The sequence below is a fragment of the Gopherus flavomarginatus genome, chromosome 1, assembly GCF_025201925.1.
Source record: "Gopherus flavomarginatus isolate rGopFla2 chromosome 1, rGopFla2.mat.asm, whole genome shotgun sequence".
NCBI lineage: Eukaryota > Metazoa > Chordata > Testudines > Testudinidae > Gopherus > Gopherus flavomarginatus.
In genome coordinates this window covers 267934013-267956205 of record NC_066617.1, presented here as the reverse complement: position 1 = coordinate 267956205, position 22193 = coordinate 267934013, and the positions used below count along the sequence as shown (strand labels likewise).

At 41.0% G+C, this 22193-nt stretch overlaps 1 protein-coding gene across 1 annotated transcript in view; it reads left to right on the top strand.

Moving 5' to 3' along the window:
• The window catches only part of BIVM (basic, immunoglobulin-like variable motif containing), an 82857-nt gene that overhangs the window by 42072 nt on the left and 18592 nt on the right, over window positions 1–22193 (top strand). Inside the window, exons 12-23 of the mRNA XM_050937535.1 lie at window positions 3084–3174; window positions 4710–4885; window positions 7270–7385; window positions 7466–7558; window positions 8735–8795; window positions 13035–13178; window positions 14316–14523; window positions 15460–16410; window positions 16635–16659; window positions 16918–17054; window positions 21193–21455; window positions 21890–22009. Coding sequence (XP_050793492.1) covers window positions 3084–3174; window positions 4710–4885; window positions 7270–7385; window positions 7466–7558; window positions 8735–8795; window positions 13035–13178; window positions 14316–14523; window positions 15460–16410; window positions 16635–16659; window positions 16918–17054; window positions 21193–21455; window positions 21890–22009 — 2385 coding nt within the window. The remainder of the gene's footprint in view (window positions 1–3083; window positions 3175–4709; window positions 4886–7269; window positions 7386–7465; window positions 7559–8734; window positions 8796–13034; window positions 13179–14315; window positions 14524–15459; window positions 16411–16634; window positions 16660–16917; window positions 17055–21192; window positions 21456–21889; window positions 22010–22193) is intronic.

Genomic DNA, 22193 nt, shown 5'->3' with positions numbered 1-22193 from the left:
CTGAGGGTCTGCCGTTCCACAGCCAGTGCACCCCCCAGCCCTAGGGTTGCCAACTTTCTAATGACAGAAAACAGAACAGCCTCCCCCCTCTACCCCCAAGGCACTGCCTCTGCCACACTCCTTTCCTAAGGCCCCACCCCCTGCTCATTTCATCGCCCCTCCCTCCTTGCTTGCTCTGAAATCTACAAGAGAGGAAGTCTACAATATGAAACAAAAGCAGGAGGATGTCCTGTTTATGAATAAAGACAAAGGATTGTTCTGGTATATGTTGGTGTGCAAGGAAACATACTGGGTTCTTCACTGAGGAAGCAAGCTGATAGTGTGCTTGATCATGAAATGAGGGTTCCAGCCAATCTGGCTGTAAAGCATTACAAGGATTTGGGGTGATTATTATACTATAAGACATAAGAGTATCTAATTAAGTCTAGCCCCTAGGATGCGCGTTATGATTTTATATGTAACCATGTTTCCAATATGTCTACTTGCTGTTACTTGAATCTCTGTGTTCTGTTAAATAAACTCATATTTGGTTTCACTATAAACATATCTAAATGCTGTGAGTTAAGCAGAGTGGTGATCTGAGTGGAACTGGTAAGCTAGGGTATACTGTTTCATCTCTGGAAGCAGAAAATCCATGAATACTGTGAGTGTCCAGGGGACCAGGGTCTGGACACTCCAGAGAGATGCTCAGAGGCCTCAAGTGTTGGGGTGTGCCAATCACTTAACCGTCTGATGAAGTGGGTATTCACCCACGAAAGCTTATGCGACAATACGTCTGTTAGTCTATAAGGTGCCACAGGACTCTTTGTCGCTTTTTACAGATCCAAACTAATACGGCTACCCCTCTGATACTTATCCTGTAGAGTAACAACAGGACCTGTGAGGTCTAGAGTGGAGTGCTTGTGTTGCCAGTAGAGTTGGAGGCTGATCCATGGCAGGTGCAGACAAGGCTTCCTCACGCTATGAGCAGGTGGTAGCCAGGTGTCTCACAACCCTGGATGCTCTTGGAAAGCATCACACATGTCAACACAACTGGGGGCTTAAGAGGCCCGAGGAACTGGTTTTGGGATCTCGGGCAGCTGGACTGCAGAGTGCCATTACTCAAGGAAGGGCTCAGACAAGAGGTCTGTGCCTGGGAGTGTGCCCTAGAATCACAGACCTATAAACAATAAATGAATCAGGGGGCTTAGAAGCATCTGGGGTCCAGGACTGGATCTGCTTATAACAGATTGGTGGCTTTTCCACAGAGACGACTGGGCAAGGTTGTAACATTAAGTATCACATTAACTTGCAAGTGCTCAGCATCTATTAGGATTTGGCCTTTAGTGCACAGGACACATTTTATTTAAGTTTCTCTTGACAGTTGAAACACCTACAACACATGGTTTGAGACAAGCCAATCACAAAGAAAGTACACAAATTGTGAGCCAAATTCTGACATGCCCTTATCTATTTGGTGTCAAGTATCAGAGGGGTATCTGTGTTAGACATGCATCTGAGGAAGTGGGTATTCATCCAGGAAAGCTCATGCTCCAAATCGTTTGTTAGCCCGTAAGGTGCCATAAAACTCTTTGCGCTTTTATCTATTTGGCAGTGTTGCGAAGACTTGCCATATTTTTTATTGTTAATACCCGAGACTTGGAGTCAAGTAATTACATGAGAATCTCAGGTTTCAATTAAAAAAGAAAGGCCTCAATCCTGAAACGGCTTCTGCACGTGCTTGACTTTATTACTGTGCGCAGCAGCCCCACGGACTCCAAGCGGTGATAACGTTACGCGGGTACATAACTGTGTGCAGGCGGAACCGGGACGTAAGTTTCTAGCCCTTGGGATAGCCTAGAAAAGCTTCAGAGTCTGGCCCATACCCGGACCCCCACCTCAGCCGGGGAAAAGGGCGCCCAAAAGAGCCGCCTTCCAACGGCGGATAAAATGGGGGGAGGGGGCTGCGCGCGCGGTGACCCGGGAGCGGTTAGTTTCAGTTGAGCGCGAACTACAACTCCCAGCATGCCCTGCGCTCGCGCATGCTCCCTACGGCGATCAGTTGGCGAGGCCGGGCTGCTGCGGATCCGGGGCTCGGCCCGTTCCGCGGGGGAGAAGGAGCCGGTTCGGCGGTAACCGGCCCGGCCCGGCCCGGCGCTGCAGCGTGGGGCGATGGTGCCGCTGTATAAGTGGGGGTGGGGCGCGTAGGCTGGGGCGCGCTGAGCCTGAGCCGAGCCAGAGCCAGAGCCAGAGCCAGCGCCGCGCCCCGGGGGCGGGGGGGGGGGCGCTCGGAACCGACCCTCCCTGCGGCCAGGCCGCTGCAGCCGCTCCCCCTTCTGTGGGCAGAGCCGGGCCTGGGGCTGCAGCGCGACCGAGTATCTGGGGGAGGGGCTGGATAGTAACCACCCGCCTCCCGTCAGTCGCTGTGGCAGAGCCGCGCTTCCCCCCTTTGGAGGTCTGTACAGGAGCAATTAGACTGAAGGGGCGGTGGGTTTTTGTTGTTGCACTTCTTGTTATCTTTAAAGAGACTAAAAGGAAACTGTCAGGTCGGATTTAGCTCAGAGTTCGGGTTTTATGAACAAACTTACTTATAGAAAGGATCGGGGGAGGAGATCAGAGAGCTTTGATCAAATAAATACGCCACCAAACATTGCAGTGTTTTGCTGATGCTCAGTTAAAGCGGAGAACCAGCTTTCACTTTTCTCTTTTCTTTTCTATTTCAAGTTGGCCAAAAGGTTCCATGTTTTTCTCTTTAGTGTAGACTTTACAACGATTCATGTTTTGTCATGGCCAACAGAGGAAGGATGGGCCGATATTCAAACCATTTGTCACAAGCCTAGGATTTAGGACTCCTGGGTTTAACTTGTATTTCACAGTGACCTAGATCAGCACGACCTGCTTATGGCCTGGACTTTTTTTGCCTTGAGAGATCACCTTGTGCAATACTGCTATAGTTGAGAGCTAGAAGTACGGGAGGTGGACCTCCCTTACTATATATAAAAGACAGGGCTACGAAGCGTCATGTATTTGGTGTTGCAGTCATGCTTTTGACAGCCATGTCATGCATTCCCACATCTTACCTGAAATGTCATTTGTCTAGGTGAACAATGGGAGTTCAAGGACTTTGGAAACTGCTTGAATGCTCTGGAAGACCCATAAACCCAGAAACTTTGGAAGGAAAAATTCTTGCTGTTGGTATCCTTAAAACCTTGAGTTGACATACTGTTGCTGAAACATGCTGGTCCATCTATCCCATTGTGAAAAGATGCAGAAATATCCTAAATTGACCTTACCAAAAAACCTGCTAGGTCTAGGCATGGTACAGGTATAGACCTTGTGAGTTTGACAGATGAAATCTTATGACTGGAAAGATCGAGTGACAAGGAGTGTTTTAACTGTTTTGGTCTTTATATCTTACACACACATGTAGAATGAAATGTTCCAGTAGAGGGTGTGCTAATTGGAAAAGGTGAAAGGGACTGAATTCATTCTGTATGTAGGATTTCACCTTTGGTTCATGCCAAAAGAGGATGAGATGGAATGATGCATCTGATTGACTCTAGCTCTGCTCCTGAAGTGTTTCTCTATACATTAAAGTGCAGTCTATTAATAAAAGGCTTTTCAGTGTTATCAAAGGCACATTCTAAGCCTCTGTATTTAAGACATAGTTCAGACATTTGAAATGAGTTACACTGCAGTTTAGCCTGACGTTACAGAGAGGAGTTTCAAAACCCTGTATTAGCTCAGGAAGAGACATAGCCTAGGATTTTTTTTTAAAAATTCATAACCTGGCGTGGTCTGGCCTACTTGGCTGGCCAAACCGGTATAACTTAGTTTGGATATGGCTGAGGTGTGTGTTTATTTAAAAAAAAAAATGATAAATGCTATATAAACCACTTATACCACATTCATCATCTGAGCATCAACACATGGTTGCAAAGCATATTTGTTTCAGCACTCTAAATGGGGCCAAAAGGAGTGGGATTCTGTAACAGTTTTGCTTAAGACAGATACACTGGCTGAAAATTTATCAGAGCATGCATAGGACACCTCTTTAGAAAATGAAGGTGTATTTTTTTTGGAACAAAAACGAACCCTTGCCAAAATTCTGTGTGTTTTATTTTTATTATCCTATATATGGCATTGAAACTAACCACTATTCTTAGTTATCTTCATGGTTTGACTTCAGGGATTACTAGTAAAAATGTAGGAATCGAAGGATGATAACAAACAATAAATAAACTTGTGCCTTTATTGTTATAGATTCCTTACCCAAACAAATGACAGGTTATAGGAGTCTGTATTTCATAAGCTCATCTGATGTCTGCACTACTGATGGTCATTTGAAGTAGAATATAAAAAAAGAGAAAACTAATAGCTATCTTCTGGGTCAGGAAAAATCAGTTCAAATCATCTTGTTAACATGGAGGAAAGCTGGGAAGCTATTACATTCATTCACTTACATGAGCGGTGAGGGTTGTTGTATTGGTTGCAGAGTGACTCCATTGCTGCTCTTTGGCTTGGGTATGGTGTTAAGAATTCCTTCCTCTTCCATCTTCACTATTCCTTGGAGGATCAAGCGACTTCTTGTATACAAACCTAGCTACTTAGGCTTGCAACAGTAGACAAGATCTAGACCTAAATAAATTTAATATAGCTTGTTTATTGCATGGTTAACATGAAATGTGCTTGTAAGACTATACATTTTTTTCTCTTAACTGTCCTTCAAGATATTAGCATTTGGTTGAATCAAGCAGTAAAAGGAGCAAGGGACCGTCATGGAAACACCATACAAAATGCTCACCTACTCACTTTGTTCCATCGACTCTGCAAGCTGTTATTTTTTCGAATCCGGCCTGTCTTCGTTTTTGATGGGGAGGCACCACTACTGAAGAGGCAAACTTTGGTTTGTACTTTTTTTGAGTAATTTTATGTTATGTTCTTTGTGGTTCTAAATAAGATAGAGATTTATCAATAGGAAAGTTGATAGAGTAGGTGCCCAGTCCTGCATCTTTGTAGTGAATGGCAATGCTGTCACTAATGTCAGTGAGAGCAGGATTGGCCTTAAATCAGCTACAGCAAGGGTCGGCAACCTCTGGCATGCGGCTCGCCAGGGTAAGCACCCTGGTGGGCCAGGCCAGTTTGTTTATCTGCCGCATCAGCAGGTTCGATGGACTGCGGCTCCCACTGGCCACGGTCTGCCGTCCCAGGCCAATGAGGGTAGCGGAAAGCCGTGGCCAACACATCCCTCAGCCCAAGGCACTGGCCCCATTGGCCTGGGATGGTGAACCATGGCCAGTAGGAGCCGCGGTCCGCCGAATCTGACGACGCGGCAGATAAACAAAGTGGCCCTGCCCGCCAGGGTGCTTGCCCTGGCGAGCCGCGTGCCAGAGGTTGCTGATCCCTGAGCTACAGTAAGTGCAGAAACAAAGGCTCCTCTTATACATTGTTTCCTCATGAACATATGCATAATTATAGTCTAAAGATCAGATTATAATGTTTAATTATTGTGCTTATGCAAGTGACTTGACATATTTAAACTAATCTCAAAAATTCTAGTTTCTCACTTGTCTGAGCATGTGTATTTTTAAATGAGTGAGTAAAAGCTATAACGGGGCAGCAACCTTTCAGAAGTGGTGTGCGGAGTCTTCATTTGTTCACTTTAATTTAAGGTTTCACGTGCCATTAATACATTTTAACATTTTTAGGAGGTCTCTTTCCATAAGTCTATAATATATAACTAAACTATTGTTGTATGTAAAGTAAATGACGTTTTTTAAAAAAATGTTTAAGAAACTTCATTTAAAATTAAATTAAAATGCAGAGCACCCCTGGACCAGTGGCCAGAACCCGGGCAGTGTGAGGGCCACTGAAAATCAGCTCTCGTGCCGCCTTTGGCATGTGTGCCTAGGTTGCCTACCCCAATCTATAATTACCACAGTGACTTTGGTGATAAACTAAATGGTGGGCAGGTAGATTTTGTGTCTGGGTTGGTAAGTTTTGATTTCAAGTTTACAAAGATAATTTATGTGGTGAATCACTGCTGTGGTTCTACAAACGTGTGCAGAAATCTCATTAATATTGGGGGTCCTTTGTGCTAGGTACTGTGCAAGCCAAATCAATGGCCTCTGATTAGGCAACCATTGTGTGGTGGACCTTGTCCCTTCATGGGGTCTCCATTAATTTAATGGGGATACCTCTGGATACTGAAGTTAATGGGGCCTAGTAGAGGGGGTTGTCTGCACAGAATCAGTTGCAGGACTGAACCCTAAATTAAGACAAGACACAAGAAGTCTGAAAAGAGGAAGTAGGAGAGAAAGAATAAAGATAGCAGTGGCAGGGAAGTGTGCAGACTGTGTGCAGTTTACCAGGTTATTAAAAAAAAAAAAAATCAGACATTAAGCATAACAAGAATCCACCATTCTTCTCAATTGTTTAAGTGAGGTACACTGTGCATTAGAAGTCAGTTATAATTTCACAAGTACCTATATAATGAACCTGGGCTAATCCAGTTTAGTAGTGGATGACTTTCATTTCATAATCCTTTCCTGTTTTAATACTTTTGCAATTATGAAAAAAAAAAGCCCTATAAAAAGATTGGAACTTATTTGTGATTGGGGTGAGGAATTATTAAAAAAAAAAATCGAATCATTCCAGCACATCTCTCGCAGGGAACAATGCTTGCCACGTCCTGTGGTGTTTCTTTTGAAATGTAGCATGGCTATTAGAAAACTGAATCATCCAGCTGTTCTATTTTTATAAAATGATTAGTACTAAAGTTAATTTTTTTTCAAAGTACTTTTATTTAATTTTGATTAATTTAAACAAGGGAAAGTGATACTATTATGTGATTTGCTGCTCATCGTTTTCTTAGAAAGCAGGAAATCTTTAAAAAAGCCATTCAAAATCCAGGAAAAACCCTTCTGGGATGCTGTAGGTACCAGATGTATGTATATGATCATAGCAGATTTGTGATAACCATGAGGGAAGAGGAAAAGTCTAGCAGCTTCCAGGATACCAATTTTAAAACTGGAAGTCAATGAGGAAAGATTGCAGGATTGGGCTCTTTTATAGATAATGATCTAGTTTCTGATATTTATGCTGGCATGATATGGAAAGCTCATGTCCATTAATATGAGAACCATTCTTTTTTATAAAAAAAAAAAAATCTGTCACCTACAGTGTCTCAATTTACAGCTTATTATAAGAGTAATTCATTTGAAAAATATCTTCCATTAACCAGAAATGTCCTTTTAGTGAAATCTGATGTTGGTCATTGCATGTTCGCAGGCAAAACGAAGACAAAGAAAAGATTTGGCAGTCAGTGACTCTAAGAAAACTACTGAAAAACTCTTGAAAACTTTCCTGAAAAGACAAGCTATCAAAACAGCTTTAACAGGCAAAAGGCAAGGTCAAAAATATTATTTTCCTCTTGTTTCAGTGGCAGTTTTTGCTTAGATATTAACTCTTCCAACTTTTTTTAAAGAAATGAAGCACTGCCTAGTATTTCACAAGTTCGAAGAGAAGAAATTGATGATATGTATGTATTGTCCTCTTTACAAGAGGAAGAAAAAAAGAGGTAAGCAATGCTAAGACAAGTAGCTCAGTCTGATATGTTAAAATCCATATTGAAAGTTTTTAATGCTGTTTTTGAGATTGTTGATTAATCTGCTCTTTGTCCTAGAGTGTTCCTCCATGGGATGGAAACTGTATTTACTTGCTGCTATTTATTTTGAGTTAACCTTGTTTTCATGAAAGGGGTGGGGCTGATAACCCTGAGACTGAAGCCCTCTTGTATCTATACGGGAGTGACTGGTAGAGCAAGCTTTCCTGCACCAACCTGTACATGTGCCTCTATCCTGATCTGAAGTGACTTCTGAAGATGAGAGGGCTAGATCAGTCTTAAGGCCTATTCAGCTGGCCTTTTTTTTTTTTTTTTTTTTTTTTTTTTTTATCAGAGTAGCCAGCAGGGGTACTGTTTATGTTTTTAGTTTTTTAATGTAGCTGTTTCTGTGTTAAGAATCAGAATGAGGCCTCCAAATAACTGTCACAACTGACCTAGTTAAGTTTTGTCTGAGTATCTCATTACCCAGTAGTGATGATTAAGGCTTTGATTTTTGTTGTGGCTATTTCCAGTAAAAGTCACGGACAGGTCACAGGCAATAAATACATAATTCACGGAAGCCTTGACTTGTCCTTGACTTTTGCTAAAAACATCCCTGACTAAAAGGGGAGTGAGGCGGGTCCAGCACCCTACCCCGCTGCATGAAGCAGCTGGGAGCTACGGCCCCCACGCCTGCGCAGTGGCTGGGAGCTGAGCGGGTGGGGTGTCCCCCACTTCCCTGCAGGGCTGGGAGCTGCTGGGGGGCCCATGGTGGCTGGGGAGCTCCAGGGTTCCCCTGCTGCCCATGGCGGCTGGGCAGCTTGGGGGGCCCTGCTGCTGGCAGTGGCGGGTCTGCTGCAGTGCCCCAATGTCACAGAAGTCTCTGGAAGTCACAGATTCTGTGACTTCTGTGACAATCATGGCCTTAGTGATGATTTTTGTATCCAATCCAATTCCTGTCCGTCTTTTCTGCTAGCCTGTGTCTTTTTTTTAATTATACATTTCAGATTAGTTAGTTCCTTAGTTTTCCTGTTCATGAGCAAGCAGTAGGTTAATTCTGTTTTGCCTGTTATAAAAAACTGTATAGGTATATATGTTTAAAAAACCCTACAGCTTCCTTTTTGTCCACCTAGCTTCCTTTTGTAATTTTAGTTCAGAAGATGAAGAGGAAAAAGAGTGGGAAGAGAGAATGAGCCAAAAAAAAATATTGCAGGTAACTGCATTTGACAACTTTGTAATTGTGTCAAGTATCAGAGGGGTAGCCGTGTTTGTCTGGATCTATAAAAGCAGCAAAGAGTCCTGTGGCACCTTATAGACTAACAGACGTATTGGAGCATGAGCTTCTGTGGGTGAATATCAACGCATCTGACGAAGTGGGTATTCACCCACGAAAGCTCATGCTCCAATACGTCTGTTAGTCTATAAGGTGCCACAGGATTCTTTTTGCTGCTTTTGTAATTGTGAAAATTTTCAATCACTCACTTCAAATGAATAACCATAACAAAAAGAACCAACAAATATATTGCTTGGGGTGTATAGATGTGCCACATTTAATTCCTGGTGTCAAAATAGGATTGCCTGCCTAAGGGACCAATAACTTCTAAAACGAGTGATATCTTGCTAATTTCAAAATGTAGAAATTAGTGCTATCTCCTGGTGGAGAGCTGGAGACTCAATTTTCCAGTGTTTTATAGTATTTCTTTCTAACGTAGTGATTTCATGAAATATTGGACCATTTAGAGAAAAAATACATTTTTGTTACTCAGAGTTAACTCTATGTAAAGCACTGCAGAAGACTTAGAAGAAATTTATATGTACCTTTTCAATCGTTCTTTTTCTCAATAAAGTATGAGAGCATGTTAGGAGTCCCTCCTGTCAAAATTCACAATTTATTCATTTCAAAAACTTTAACTCAATTGGGCCTCTTCTTTTATCATTATGTCCCTTTGTTTGTCCCAGTCCTGTTGTCTCTGCTCCTCCCTTTGGCTCTCATTCCAACTTTTTGTCTTTGTCCCTGCAACAAATGCTATCCCTACAAGTGGAACTCTTTCAGCACGCTCACTCTCTTCAAGCATTTCCTATTCCCTTCTTTTCTTCATTGAATAATTCTAAACCCTCGCTTTTGCTCTGCTTTGTCTATCTGGGTGTGCTAGTCTTGTCTTATTCAGACTGTAAGGCAGAAAATGTTTTTATCTATGGCCCTAATCATGCAGTCAGATGTGGTCAGTCAGGTTCTTGCATCCATATGCAGTATGGCTCCGCATGGGTGCAAGTGTCCACCCTGCCAGGTTCCAATTGCAGAATTGAGAACTGTTTTTCTAAAGTGTCATTTCTATTGTTGTTGTTGCTACCTAAAAGCTTTGATGATGATAATGCTCATGTGCAACTATTCAAATTCTATGTATTTAATTTTCAGTAGTATAGCTATATATTAAAAAAAATCCTAGGTTACAACCATGTTTTAAAGGTCTATATTTTGTAACGTGCTAGGGTTAGAAACACTATGGCACAGTAATAGAAATACTTTCAGGATAGGTAAAGTTTTCAAATGACATTTTCTGGACTTTTGTGAAGAGAAAAGAGATGAATGGTTTCTTTTAGTAGGGCTTGAAAATGTTTCCTTTTTAAAATATATAAATATTTGGACTTACACTGTTATTTATTCAACAGTCATGCACATTCATACCTACATTAATTCATACATACCTACATTAGTATTGAAACATTTGTAATACTTGAGTAATTTCACAAGTAGATTCCATGCTTCCTTTCATCTCCCTTTTGGTATGTTGATCTTCTGGGAAAGGATGAAAGAAAAAGAATGACTTTATCTGAGCAACGTGCATTTTGAATGTCAGCATTATTAAAAGTTTGTTTTCTTGCAATAATCAAATATAATCATGTTAATCAGATAATCCTTTTCACAAAACATACAATTTTGAAGTAGTTTGCCTGCAAAAGGAGAAAGCAGATCCTTCTGAAGGCATGAAAATCAGAATCACTGTACCTGTAAGACTGGATGATGTTATTCATGCCAAATATATGATGAGCTTGTTATAGGAAATCTGTTCTTTGACTCAGAAGTAAATTTCTACTAAGACTTAATCTATATAATTTGGCAGTTTTAAATATTTGGCTTTGTTAGGGCAACTGTTTCCCTTCCTAGTGTGGTACCATATCGATAAAACAAAAGTAGGGCTGTCGATTAATCAGTTAACTCACGCAGTTAACTCAAAAAAATTTAATTGCACTGTTAAACAATAGAATGCCAATTGAAATTTATTAAATATTTGTAGAAGTTTTCTACATTTTTCAAATGCATTGATTTCATTTACAACATAGAATACAAAGTGTGCAGTTTTCACTTTATATTTTTATTACAGATATTTGCAATGTAAAAATGATAAAAGAAATAGCATTTTTCAATGTCTCATACAATTACTATAGTACAATCTCTTGATCATGAAAGTGCAACTTACAAATGTAGTTTTTTTTTTTTTTTTTTTTTGTTACACAACTGCACTCAAAAAAAGGTAAAACTTTAGAGCCTACAAGTCCACTCAGTCCTATTTCTTGTTCAGCCAATCGCTAAGAGAAACAAGTTTGTTTACATTTATGGAAGATAATGCTGCCCACTTCTTAATTACAGTGTCACTTGAAAGTGAGAACAGGCATTCGCATGGCACTGTTGTAGCTAGTGTTGCAAGATATTTACGTGCCAGATGCACTAAAGCTTCATATGCCTCTTTATGCTTCCGCCATCATTCCAGAGGACTTGCTTCCATGCTGATGATGCTCATTTTGGGGGTGCAGTGGGGGAAGCGTTAAATAAATTTGTGACTGAACTCCTTGGAGGGAGAATTGTATGTCTTCTGCTCTCTTTTGCCTGCATTCTGCCATATATACCTCTATCCTGATATAACGCTGTCCTCAAGAGCCAAAAAATCTTACCGCATTATAGGTGAAACCGCATTATATCGAACTTGGTTTGATCCGCCGGAGTGCACAGCCCCGCCTTCCTGGAGCATTGCTTTACCGTGTTATATTCAAATTTGTGTTATATCAGGTCATGTTATATTGGGATAGAGGTGTATTTCACATTATAGCAGTCTCTGATGGTGACCCAGCACATTATTCTTCGTAAGGACGCACACAATGCAAAGAAGGTACCAATGTGAGATTTGTAAAGATAGCTACAGCACTAGACCCAAGATTTAAGAATCTGAAGTGCCTTCCAAAATCTAAGTGGAACAAGATGTGGAGCACACTTTCAGAAGTCTTAAGAGCAACACTCTGATGTGGAAACTACAGAACCCAAACCACCCAAAAAGAAACTCAGCCTTCTGCTGATGGCAGCTGACTCAGATGATGAAAATGAACGTCAGTCTGCATTGCTTTAGATTGTTATCAAGCAGAACTCATCATCAGTATGGATGCATGTCCTCTGGAATGGTGGTTGAAGAATCAAGGGACATGTGAAACTTTAGCGCATCTGGCATGTAAATATCTTGTGACAGTGGGCTACAACAGTGCCATGCGAACGCCTGTTCTCGCTTTCAGGTGACATTATAAACAAGAAGCAGGCAGCATTATCTTCTGCAAATATAAACAAACTTGTTTGGCTGAGTGGCTGAACAAGAAATAGAGCTGATGGGGCTTTTAAAGTTTCACATCTGTTTTTTTTTTGTACATTTGTAAGTTCAACTTTCATGATAGAGATTGCTTTACAGTCCTTGTGTTAGGTGAATTGAAAAATGCTATTTCTTTTGTTTTTTAAAGTGCAAATATTTGTAATAGAGATAAATATAAAGTGAGCACGGTACACTTTGTATTCTGTGTTGTATTGAAATCAATATATTTGAAAACGTATAAAACATCCAAAAATATTTAAATAAATGGTATTCCATTATTGTTTAACAGTGTTTTTAACCACGTGATTAATGTTTTTAACCACGTGACAGCCCTAAATAAAAGCCTTGTTGTACTAACTCGGGGTCGGCAACCTCTGGCAACCTCTGGCACGCAGCTCGCCAGGGTAAGCACCCTGGTGGGCTGGGCCAGTTCCTTTATCGGCAGGTTCAGCGGGTTTATCTGCCACGTCGGCTCCCACTGGCTGTGGTTCACCGTCCCGGGCCAATGGGAAGCACCGTGGGCTGAGGGATGTGCTGACCGCGGCTTCCCGCCACCCCATTGGCCTGGGACGGTGAACTGCGGCCAGTGGGAGGCACAGTCCATCAAACTTGCTAATGTGGCAGATAACTGGTTTGGCCCGCCAGGGTGCTTACCCTGGCAAGCCGCATGCCAGAGGTTGCCGACCCCTGTACTAACTTTTGGTTTGAGAGACTAAATACTGTATATTTGACTTTCCATTTGGTTATGAGTTACTCTATATATGTTTGTTGTCCTGGTCATATGAAATTAGTGTTTTTAAGTTCTCTTTCATTTCTTACAGGAAGAATTCTTTGACAATCCTCATTCTGTAGACATTGAATCAGAAGACTTCAGCAGTCTGCCTCCAGAAGTGAAACATGAAATCCTGACAGACATAAAGGAGTTTACAAAGCGACGAAGAACATTATTTGAGAGAATGCCAGAGGTAAAATTTAAAATATCCATCAGCTTTTTTAAAGCCAGTAGGATAGAATCTGCTGCCATTAGTGCTGATGAAGACTGCATCAGTATCTCACATCAAGAAATCCTTACTCCCGGTGCTATGTCAGAAAAGTGGCTTCACAAAATGTTAGGGTAATGGTTCTCAGCAAACTTGCTTTCTGTATGCATTCAGAGTTTTGGTTTCTGACGTCTGTTAGAATTGCGGAGCCAAGATTGCTTTATAATTTATCCACTCTTGCACTGTGACTCATGCATCACCACCAGAATTATTCTGTAATTGGAACTTAGTGAATCTTATTATTTGTGATAAGTCAGGTGGAAAGAAAACAACTTCACTTCCAGATCCCAGATTGCATGCAAAGCTGGAAGTTGGGAAACCTCTTTTTTTTAAATTTATGAACTAAGCAAATGTGTAAAAAGTTATTACCCTGCAGTGCCATTTTTACAATCACTTTTGAGAGCACAACTATATTTTGAAGTGTAAAAGGACTGTTTAGACAACAGCTGGCCCTGAAACCTGCCAGGGTAGATGTTGTAATAGGCAACCACATTTAAATCACCGTAGTGTGGGTTCCATTGTAATTTTATTTGCTTTGTAGTTATGGACCATCTCTATTAAATGACCAGTTTTTTCTGGTCATGTAAGAGAGGTATCAGTGCATTTAAACAATGTTCCTAAGTATATTTAAAATAATTATTTAATACTATGTCACAGTTCAATGGCAACTGCATCTGTATTTCTCCTCAGCGGTATAGCAAGGGCACCCACTGACTGCTTCCAGCTCCCCAGCTGTTACCTTTCTCGGGGAAGACCCGCATCTCTCTCCCTTCTGACCTTGGTATTTCCAAGCTGCACAGTTTCCTGCCTTCACTGTCTATTTCCCAGCACAGACAGGTTGCCTAAAGACATCTGCTTTGTTTCTCTTCAGAGACTAATAACAGAGTGATTGTCAACAGTTATGTTATCAAGTAGTACATCCTGTGCAAGTCTGTTTTACCTTAAGAATAAAATATAATAAAAAAAACAAACAAAAATAACCTACAAGCATGTGATTAAGCTTACCAGAATTAACTGCAACCCTAACCTGGATTTTTAAGCTTATATTTTTTTTGTTTTAAGGAGTCTAATGACTTCTCACAATACCAACTCAAGGGTTTGCTTAAAAAAAACAATCTAAATCGATACATAGAAAATGTGGAAAAAGAGATGAGCCAGCAGGTCTCAGGCCACATCCAGACCGAGTACGAAAATGAGGGAGGCTTCATGAAACAAGTGGAAAGCAAGAGGGTAATCTCTGAAGATACTTCTCACTACATTCTGATAAAAGGTATTGTAATGTTCTCTCTGTACTTCCTGAAATTTCTCACTGGGTTTGGGCACTCTTTATTCCTACTGAGAAATCTGAGTTCCATGTACAGAAATATATACAGTAAAAGATCTTTTTAAAACCAGCATACTGGAGGAATGGGGGGTGCTGGTAAATTAAAAATGCCAGTTAACTCAGAGGGAGGGGTTTGGAGCAGGGATGTGGGCTGCAAAGCATGGGCTCTGGAAGGGGGCTTAGGACAGGGGGTTAGGGTATGGAAGGGGGCTCGGGGTGCTGGATCGGGGGCACTCACCTCCGGTGGCTACCTGCAAGTAGCTCCCCATCCCTGCTGCTCCTGGCAGAGGCGGAGCCAGACCGCTTTGCAAGCAGGTATGCTGCCTCTGTCTGCAGGCTCCGCCCCCGCCCCTCCTGCAGCTCCCTTTGTCCATGGTTCCCGGCCAATGGGCTGGGAGCTGCAGAGTCAGCACTCGGGGATGGGGGACGGAGGCAGCATGCCTGCAGAGCTGCCTGGCCGTGCCTCCGCCAGCAACAGCAGGGATGGGGAGCCACTTGCAGGGAGCCGCCGGAGGTGAATGCCCCTTCCATCCATCATCCTGAGCCCCTCCTGTGCCCCAATCCCCTGCCCCAAGCTCCCTCACAGAGTGTGCCCCGCAGCCCCTCCCACGTTCCAGCCCCCTGAAGGCTGTGCACCAACCGCATTATAAATTGGACTTTTCAGTGCAGATCAGAAATGCTAGTTTATAGAGCTTACTGGTTGATCAAGTGCCGTATAAAAGTTTACTGTAGTTGATACTTTCAGTATAATGAACTATAACACTAAGACTTGGTTATGAACCACCAACTTTATCTGACTTTAAATCTAATTCATTATAGCAGAAAAGGAGACTATATAAACAGTTACATATGAATAAACTTAGCAGTATTTTTCTTTTTCAGGTATTCAAGTAAAGGAAACCACCAGTACCCACTTAGAAACTCTTTCAGTTGGGCATTCTTCCACAGGACCTGAATATAATATACCTGATAAAATACAAAATGAAATGGATTCTAATACCAAACCACCTTCACCTGAAAAGTTAAAGACAGAGAATGCTAGCAATGCAGTTGGAGCACCACCTTCTCCCAGAACTTTGCTTGCTATACAGGCAGCTATGTTAGAAAGCAGCTCAGAAGAGGAGCCAGAGGATGAAGATAACAGGCAGCTGAATTTGGACCAAGCCACTCTCTGCCCCAGTATAGCTGAAGACAGTGTATCACCAAGAACACTACAGGCTGTTCAGCAAGCTGTAAGTGGTAGTGGTGGTGACGATATGAGAGCAGTTATTACCATTAGTGCTGATAGAACACGAATGGAAATGTCAGGAGTGAAGAATCTTATTAGTAGCTCAGATGAGGAAGATGAGCTTCCTAAAATTAAGGATGGAAAGGAGCCGCTACTTTTACCTACAATTCTTTCAACAAACACCGTCCTTATGCAAGAAACAAGTCAGTCAGATTTTTTCCCGATTCCTGTATCTAAAGGCGTGTCCACGCCATGTGTTAAAAATGACTCCTCTGTTGAAATCATTAGAATAGATAAAGAAGAGACAGAAGATGAACAAGATTACACTTCAAAAGTGGAGTCATATTCTCTGCAAGAAAATACGAATATTTGCATGCAGAAATCAATAAGTTCCACAACAAAGACCATTTCGGTAGCTATGATTCATTTAGAAACTACAGAAATTCCCAACAACGGGGAGTCTGAAAATATAGAGTGTGATTTACCAAAAGCTGAAAAGAATACTTCTGAGCTACAGCATCCACTTTCAGTCACTCCAGAAATAGCAAATTCTGATGAGGAAAGAGTGCAAAGGAAATCACAGTTTGAAGATAGTGATTCAGATGGTACGTGGAACGTGCTGGGTTTTTTCCATATTTGATTGTGATAGCCAGGGCCTCAATCAGGATTAGAGCCCCATTGTGCTAATTGCTGAACAGATACACAGGAAGACAAGATTCCCTACCTTGAAGAGTTTACAGTCTACTGACATGACCCTTGAATTTACCTCTTCTAATAGAGACAAAGCTGTATTTTTAAAACGTCTTATGTATGTTTTTTTTTAAATTAGGTCTTATTGACAAATATAATCTCTTGTACATGGGAAGAAGTGCTTAATTTTTTTTTATTTTTTTTAGTACAAAGCAGTTTTTAATATGGGATTTTTCTTATACTTTTAATTATGGGGAGAAGTAATGTTATTCGATTGTAAATTTGAAAGGAGAGGATTTGATTAGTGATTTCTTATCCTCTGTCACAAGTCAATATTTTCCCAAAGAGGGACGGTCAGTTGCTCTAGTTATGATAAGCCTTATTTCAGAGTTCTTTCCCAAATTTATCTTGTTTTGATACAGATTTATAAATCAGAAGAACTTTTCGATACTACGCTTAATATTCCAACAGTATTCAGTCTTTCTGATTGTCAAAAAGAAATTCATCATTTTGGAAATTTTTCTTGACAAAAACCCAGCAGTGTATCAAAGCACAGTAGGTGTGACAACCGTTCATATAAAAGTATTCTGTATAAAAAATAATACCCAAATCATCCTTTGCATTTGATTGTGATCCTGCAAGAGTTAAGTAGCTGTTTGACTAACAAAATGTATTTAGGTATCTAAATGTTATATTCATTTTAAAAAGTATATTATAATGTTATAAACTGTTAATAACTGGGTAATCTAGGATTTGCCAGAACTCGGGCAAATATGATTTTTTTTTCTAAGATTGAGATCATCCAGTGGTTTGACACGATCATCTTAGTCCCTGGGAAAAGAGACCCAGTGTCCATAAACACTTTGCCTCCTTATATAGAAATAACAGATCTTAGACTCTGTAATAACTTAATTTGAGGGGGAAGAACACTTCTGTCCCATATCCAAGTCTGATTTTGGTATTAGAACCTTAAATTTGATGTATTTTTAGTTGTTTGCTCAGTAAATCTGGGAACATATAAATAATCTTCTCTTGATAAGTAACTGATTTCCTCCAATTTTAATATAAAACTTTCTCTGATCCTCTGGGAGCAAAAAATTAACCAACAGTATATATCAGCTGTCAATTGATATCTTAACATTTTGACCAGTGACTCAACTCAATGGCAAAAAACCTATATTAATGCAGAGTTAATGTTGATTGGTGGTATGTTGTGCTTTTGCAGAATGCTGAGTTGAGCAAAACTCCAACATCTGAAAACCAAGAACTGCAGAGTTCAGACTTCACATGCATATTTAACTCTGCCCTCTTTCAGCAAATCTATCCTGTTAACACCGATATCTTTTCTCTGTCAACCCCACAGTTCCTGAAATGTGTATGCTGTTCACCTCCTTTTATGAGCCACTTATTCTCTCACCTACGGGATTCCATCTAACACTATGGGGGGAGGAAGAGGCAGTTGACCATGGCATATTCCCTCTGTTCCTCTGGCAGTAGTCAGTTGGAATTATTTGCATATACTCCAGGCGCAGTCAGTGTGTTAGGTGTACTTGCACTAAATGGTGGAGGCAGCAGTTGGGCCTGCTAAGTAAGGTGTGTTTGTGACATGTGGACATGTGTGACAGGGCAGTGATTAGGATGTGAGGAGATCTATTTTTTTGCACCTAGAAGTGTGGGTGCTAAGGGAAGAGCTGCACATGTGCCTTCAGGATGTAGTATGCATTATTTCAGTGTAGAATTGTGTATATGTTGTATAATTAGCAGGGCACAGAAGTATTATTACAAAGGGCATTGTCAGCAACGAGGGGGAACATGAGAATTCTAATGCTTAAATGATGCTTACATGAAAGTGAGATTGTATCCTATGAGTAAGTATAAGAGAGCTGTAAAATGCTGTGAAGTGATGGTCCCTAAATTTTACATGTTAGACATCTCCTCAGAGAGAATAAGTGCATGAGTGTACATCAGGATCTGGAACCTCCTGAATCTTAGTGCCAAGAGCCACTGTGAGTATGTGCTATGTGCATAGTGAGGCACTACTCAAAGAGGGTAGAGGGAACGGGGTGTGGGCAACCTTTTCCCCCACCCCTCTCTTTTTGCTCTTTAATAGAGTTAGCGGGAATCCTGTGGATGAAATGGGTTGAAAAAGGAGGTAAACAACTTGTACATTTTTTTTGAGGGGAGGAGGTCTGTAACTTGGGAATCCTTTCGTCATGAACCCAGATTTGGATCACTAATGCTGCTCTGCAACTCCATGAAGCAATCCCCTTAAACATTTGGATGTTAGACCACTTACAAGATTTGAACTTTAAAGCATTAAAAAATAGTTGGAATGGAAATCCTCTAGTTCTTTCTCTGTATTGGTACACGTACAGTGTAAACATGTATGTTCTTTAATGTTGTTCTCTATTTGGGTCCCGCAAAGATTTAGTGTGTACCATGCGCTGCCTTGGGTAAAATGCTGCATATTGAAACCATTTTTGATCCATATCTCATCAGTAGGTTCATTTCTAGCACTGGGCAAAAAAAAAACCCACTTAGAAACTTTTTTTTTAAATGTCATTTTTTTGGGAGGGTTTATCTCTAGAACTCCTAGCTTGGATGACTCCAAATTCGTGCCATTAATCCTATCCTGTAACCTCCTGAGTTAGTCAGTTTTCCTTGAAATTTGGTGTGTCAATGTTAAAGGATTTACAAAGGTTGATGTTTAAACTGTAATGATGCTCCAACACCACTATATAATAAACATTCTTTTTTTATAAGAGGAGAGAAATCTTTGGGCAAGATTCTCCCCTGTGAACATTATTGCTATTCACTGTAATTGAAACCTCTAGTTTCATGTAATTCTTTAGCATGGAAGGCAAAGTTTTACCATTCTCTTCTCTAAATTTGAGCAAACGCTGTATTGATGGCCAGCCACTTTAGCTCCCCTAGCTCCATAAACCATCTGGCTCATGCAAAAAGTCATGCTGCTAAGTTATTACCTGTCTGCTGCATCTGGATCCCACCTTGAAGGGGTGAGGAAATTCCATGGCACAGAGACGTAAGCAGCATAAATTAATTTAAGCTACTTTGATATGTTGACTTGTTGTAGAACAGGGGTCGGCAACCTCTGGCACGTGACTCGCCAGGGTAAGCACCCTGGCAGGCCGGGCCAGTTTGTTTACCTGCTGCACTGGCAGGTTCGGCTGATCACAGCTCCCACTGGCTGTGGTTCGCCGTCCCAGGCCAATGGGGGCAGCGGGTAGCCGCGGCCAGCACATCCCTCGCCTGCGCTGCTTCCCGCCACCCCTGTTGGCCTGGGACGGCAAACCGCAGTCAGTGGGAGCTGTGATCGGCTGAACTTGCCGACGCAGCAGGTAAACAAACTGGCCCGGCTCGCTGGAGTGCTTACCCTGGCGAGCCACGTGCCAGAGGTTGCCGACCCCTGGTGTAGAATCTCGCAGACACTTGCTGCCCTTTTCTACTCATGGAACTGTGAGGTCAGCAGGAAGGGTGGTATTCCCTCATGGATGCTGGATTCATGGGTATAAACTTCCATCCTCTGAAAGAAGTGGTGAAAAGAGAAATTCATTGAAGGATGAGGCCGTTCAGATGCTTGCTCCTGTCAACAAAATTAAATTGTAGTGTAGATCTTTAAACTGTTTTGTTTTCCTATACAATGCATTTAAAACTGTAAACATCTTATGCTCCATTTTATCTTCTGTGTTTTTATTACACGCTGTCACAATTTTATTACTCATTTAAAAATAAGATTATGCAAAGTAATGAGCGATCGCTTCTGTTTAAAAACAAACTAACCCGCCCCTTAAAAAAAATAAGGTTCCTGTGACAGGGTAGGACTAATGCCATTACATAAACCAAAATCTGTTTTCCCCACCATAGTTTCACCCAGTCAGGACTGCACGTATTTTATTTTATCTTACTATTGATTGATTTATTTAAGCATTTTTGATAGAAAAGCTCTGCCAAAGTCATACCACATAGAAGCTATTTAACATTTTTTTTCCCTGGGGGAAGTGCTATGCAACAGGGAAAACAGAGATATGTACTCATGCACACACATCCATCCCTAGTTCCTTTTTTCCTCTTAAATAAATAAATAACTTTTTTAGTGTACAGCTTAAAATTTCCTAAATCATACATCTTCATTATTTTTACAGCTGTATTATTTTTATATATCTATCAGCATTAATCTTGAAAACTTTACACTGAGTATAGAAGAAGGTAAAACTGCAGTTCTCATCAATTCAATACAAATTATAAAAAATGTAATGAATAAAAAAGGCTAATTGCTGATGTTTCCATAGATAATCTGTCTTCTTTTAACTCTAAAGACTCAAGCTTTCACATTCTACATGAGTATCAATATTTTATAAGGAAATAAAGAAATGTAAAGCTAGTTCAGACAATCAGTATTTTAATTCTGTCTTCTCAGGACATCACTAGTCTGGGGAGAGGAAAAAAAAAGATACTGCAGAAACTGTGAGAGCAGCAAAAGCTCTTAGGTGATGTTAGACGTTGACATTTCCTACTTCTCTCCAACAGTGGGTCTGCCCAGAGGAGTCCTGGAGAATGGCACTGTCTGATGGAAATAATACATTATTTTTTTATTAATTATCTTAGGAGTTGAGTATGGTATTTTTTTTCCCCCTTAAGGAAGAAAACATGCTTTTTTTCCCCTTCCCCTTGTGCAGGTAGCTTTATTGAAGTGGACAGTCAAAGTAGTAATGACACTGGGCTTCCAGGTGAAATATTTAAAACATCACATGCTCCCTCTGAACCTGATGAGACATTGGCTGTTGAAGCAGCAGCTACAGAACTGGAGAAGGAAGGAGAAGATGGTGCCACAGAGAACCTCCTTAAAGACGCTGAAGAAGTGCAGTTGACTATTCATCAGAATGCTGAAACCGAAAAAGACAGGGAAGATGCAGTGAATGAGTGGCAAGATATTAGTTTGGTAATGATACTTGTTTTTTGTTAGCTGTATTGAGGGAATAGTAAAGTAATCTCCAGTTAAATTGCTTTTCTAAAGGACACTATTGAATGGACACTTATGGCAGAGCTATTGTGTGCCTCCTTTAACTTACTGGCTTCATCCCTGTCTTATTCATTTGTCTGCTTGAAAGGTACAGAATATATTGAACCTGATTTTTCAGAGTTGCTGAGCACCCACAACTCTAGATGAAGTCAGCGGGAGCTATGAGGTCTCAGCTCTTATATTTATATCCTTATGATATGCTTCATTAGGAGAGTCTGAAGACTTACAGGCATCTGTGTGAATTAGTGTTGCACAGGGTCTTGTTGTAATTATAGCCAAGCACATATATGTATAAACAATTTAATATACTTCGTTGTTGGTATGACCAAACTTTGCATTTATTTAATATGCAGGCGGAATTGGAAGCTCTGGAAAACAACCTTTCTGTTGAGCAAAACGTGCTTCAGGCTCAAAAACAACAGCAGGAGCGTATTGCTGCCACTGTAACAGGACAGATGTTCTTGGAAAGTCAGGTAATGTTTGAAGCTCATAATGACATTAAAAATAAAAATCACTGTACCTCTTGGCAAGTCAAACAGTATATCAAACACTGTTTATAACGGGTCGGCAACCTATGGCACACGTGCCAAAGACGGCACGTGAGCCAATTATTAATGGCATGCTGGAGCCTGCCGGGATTCCAGCATGCCATTAAAA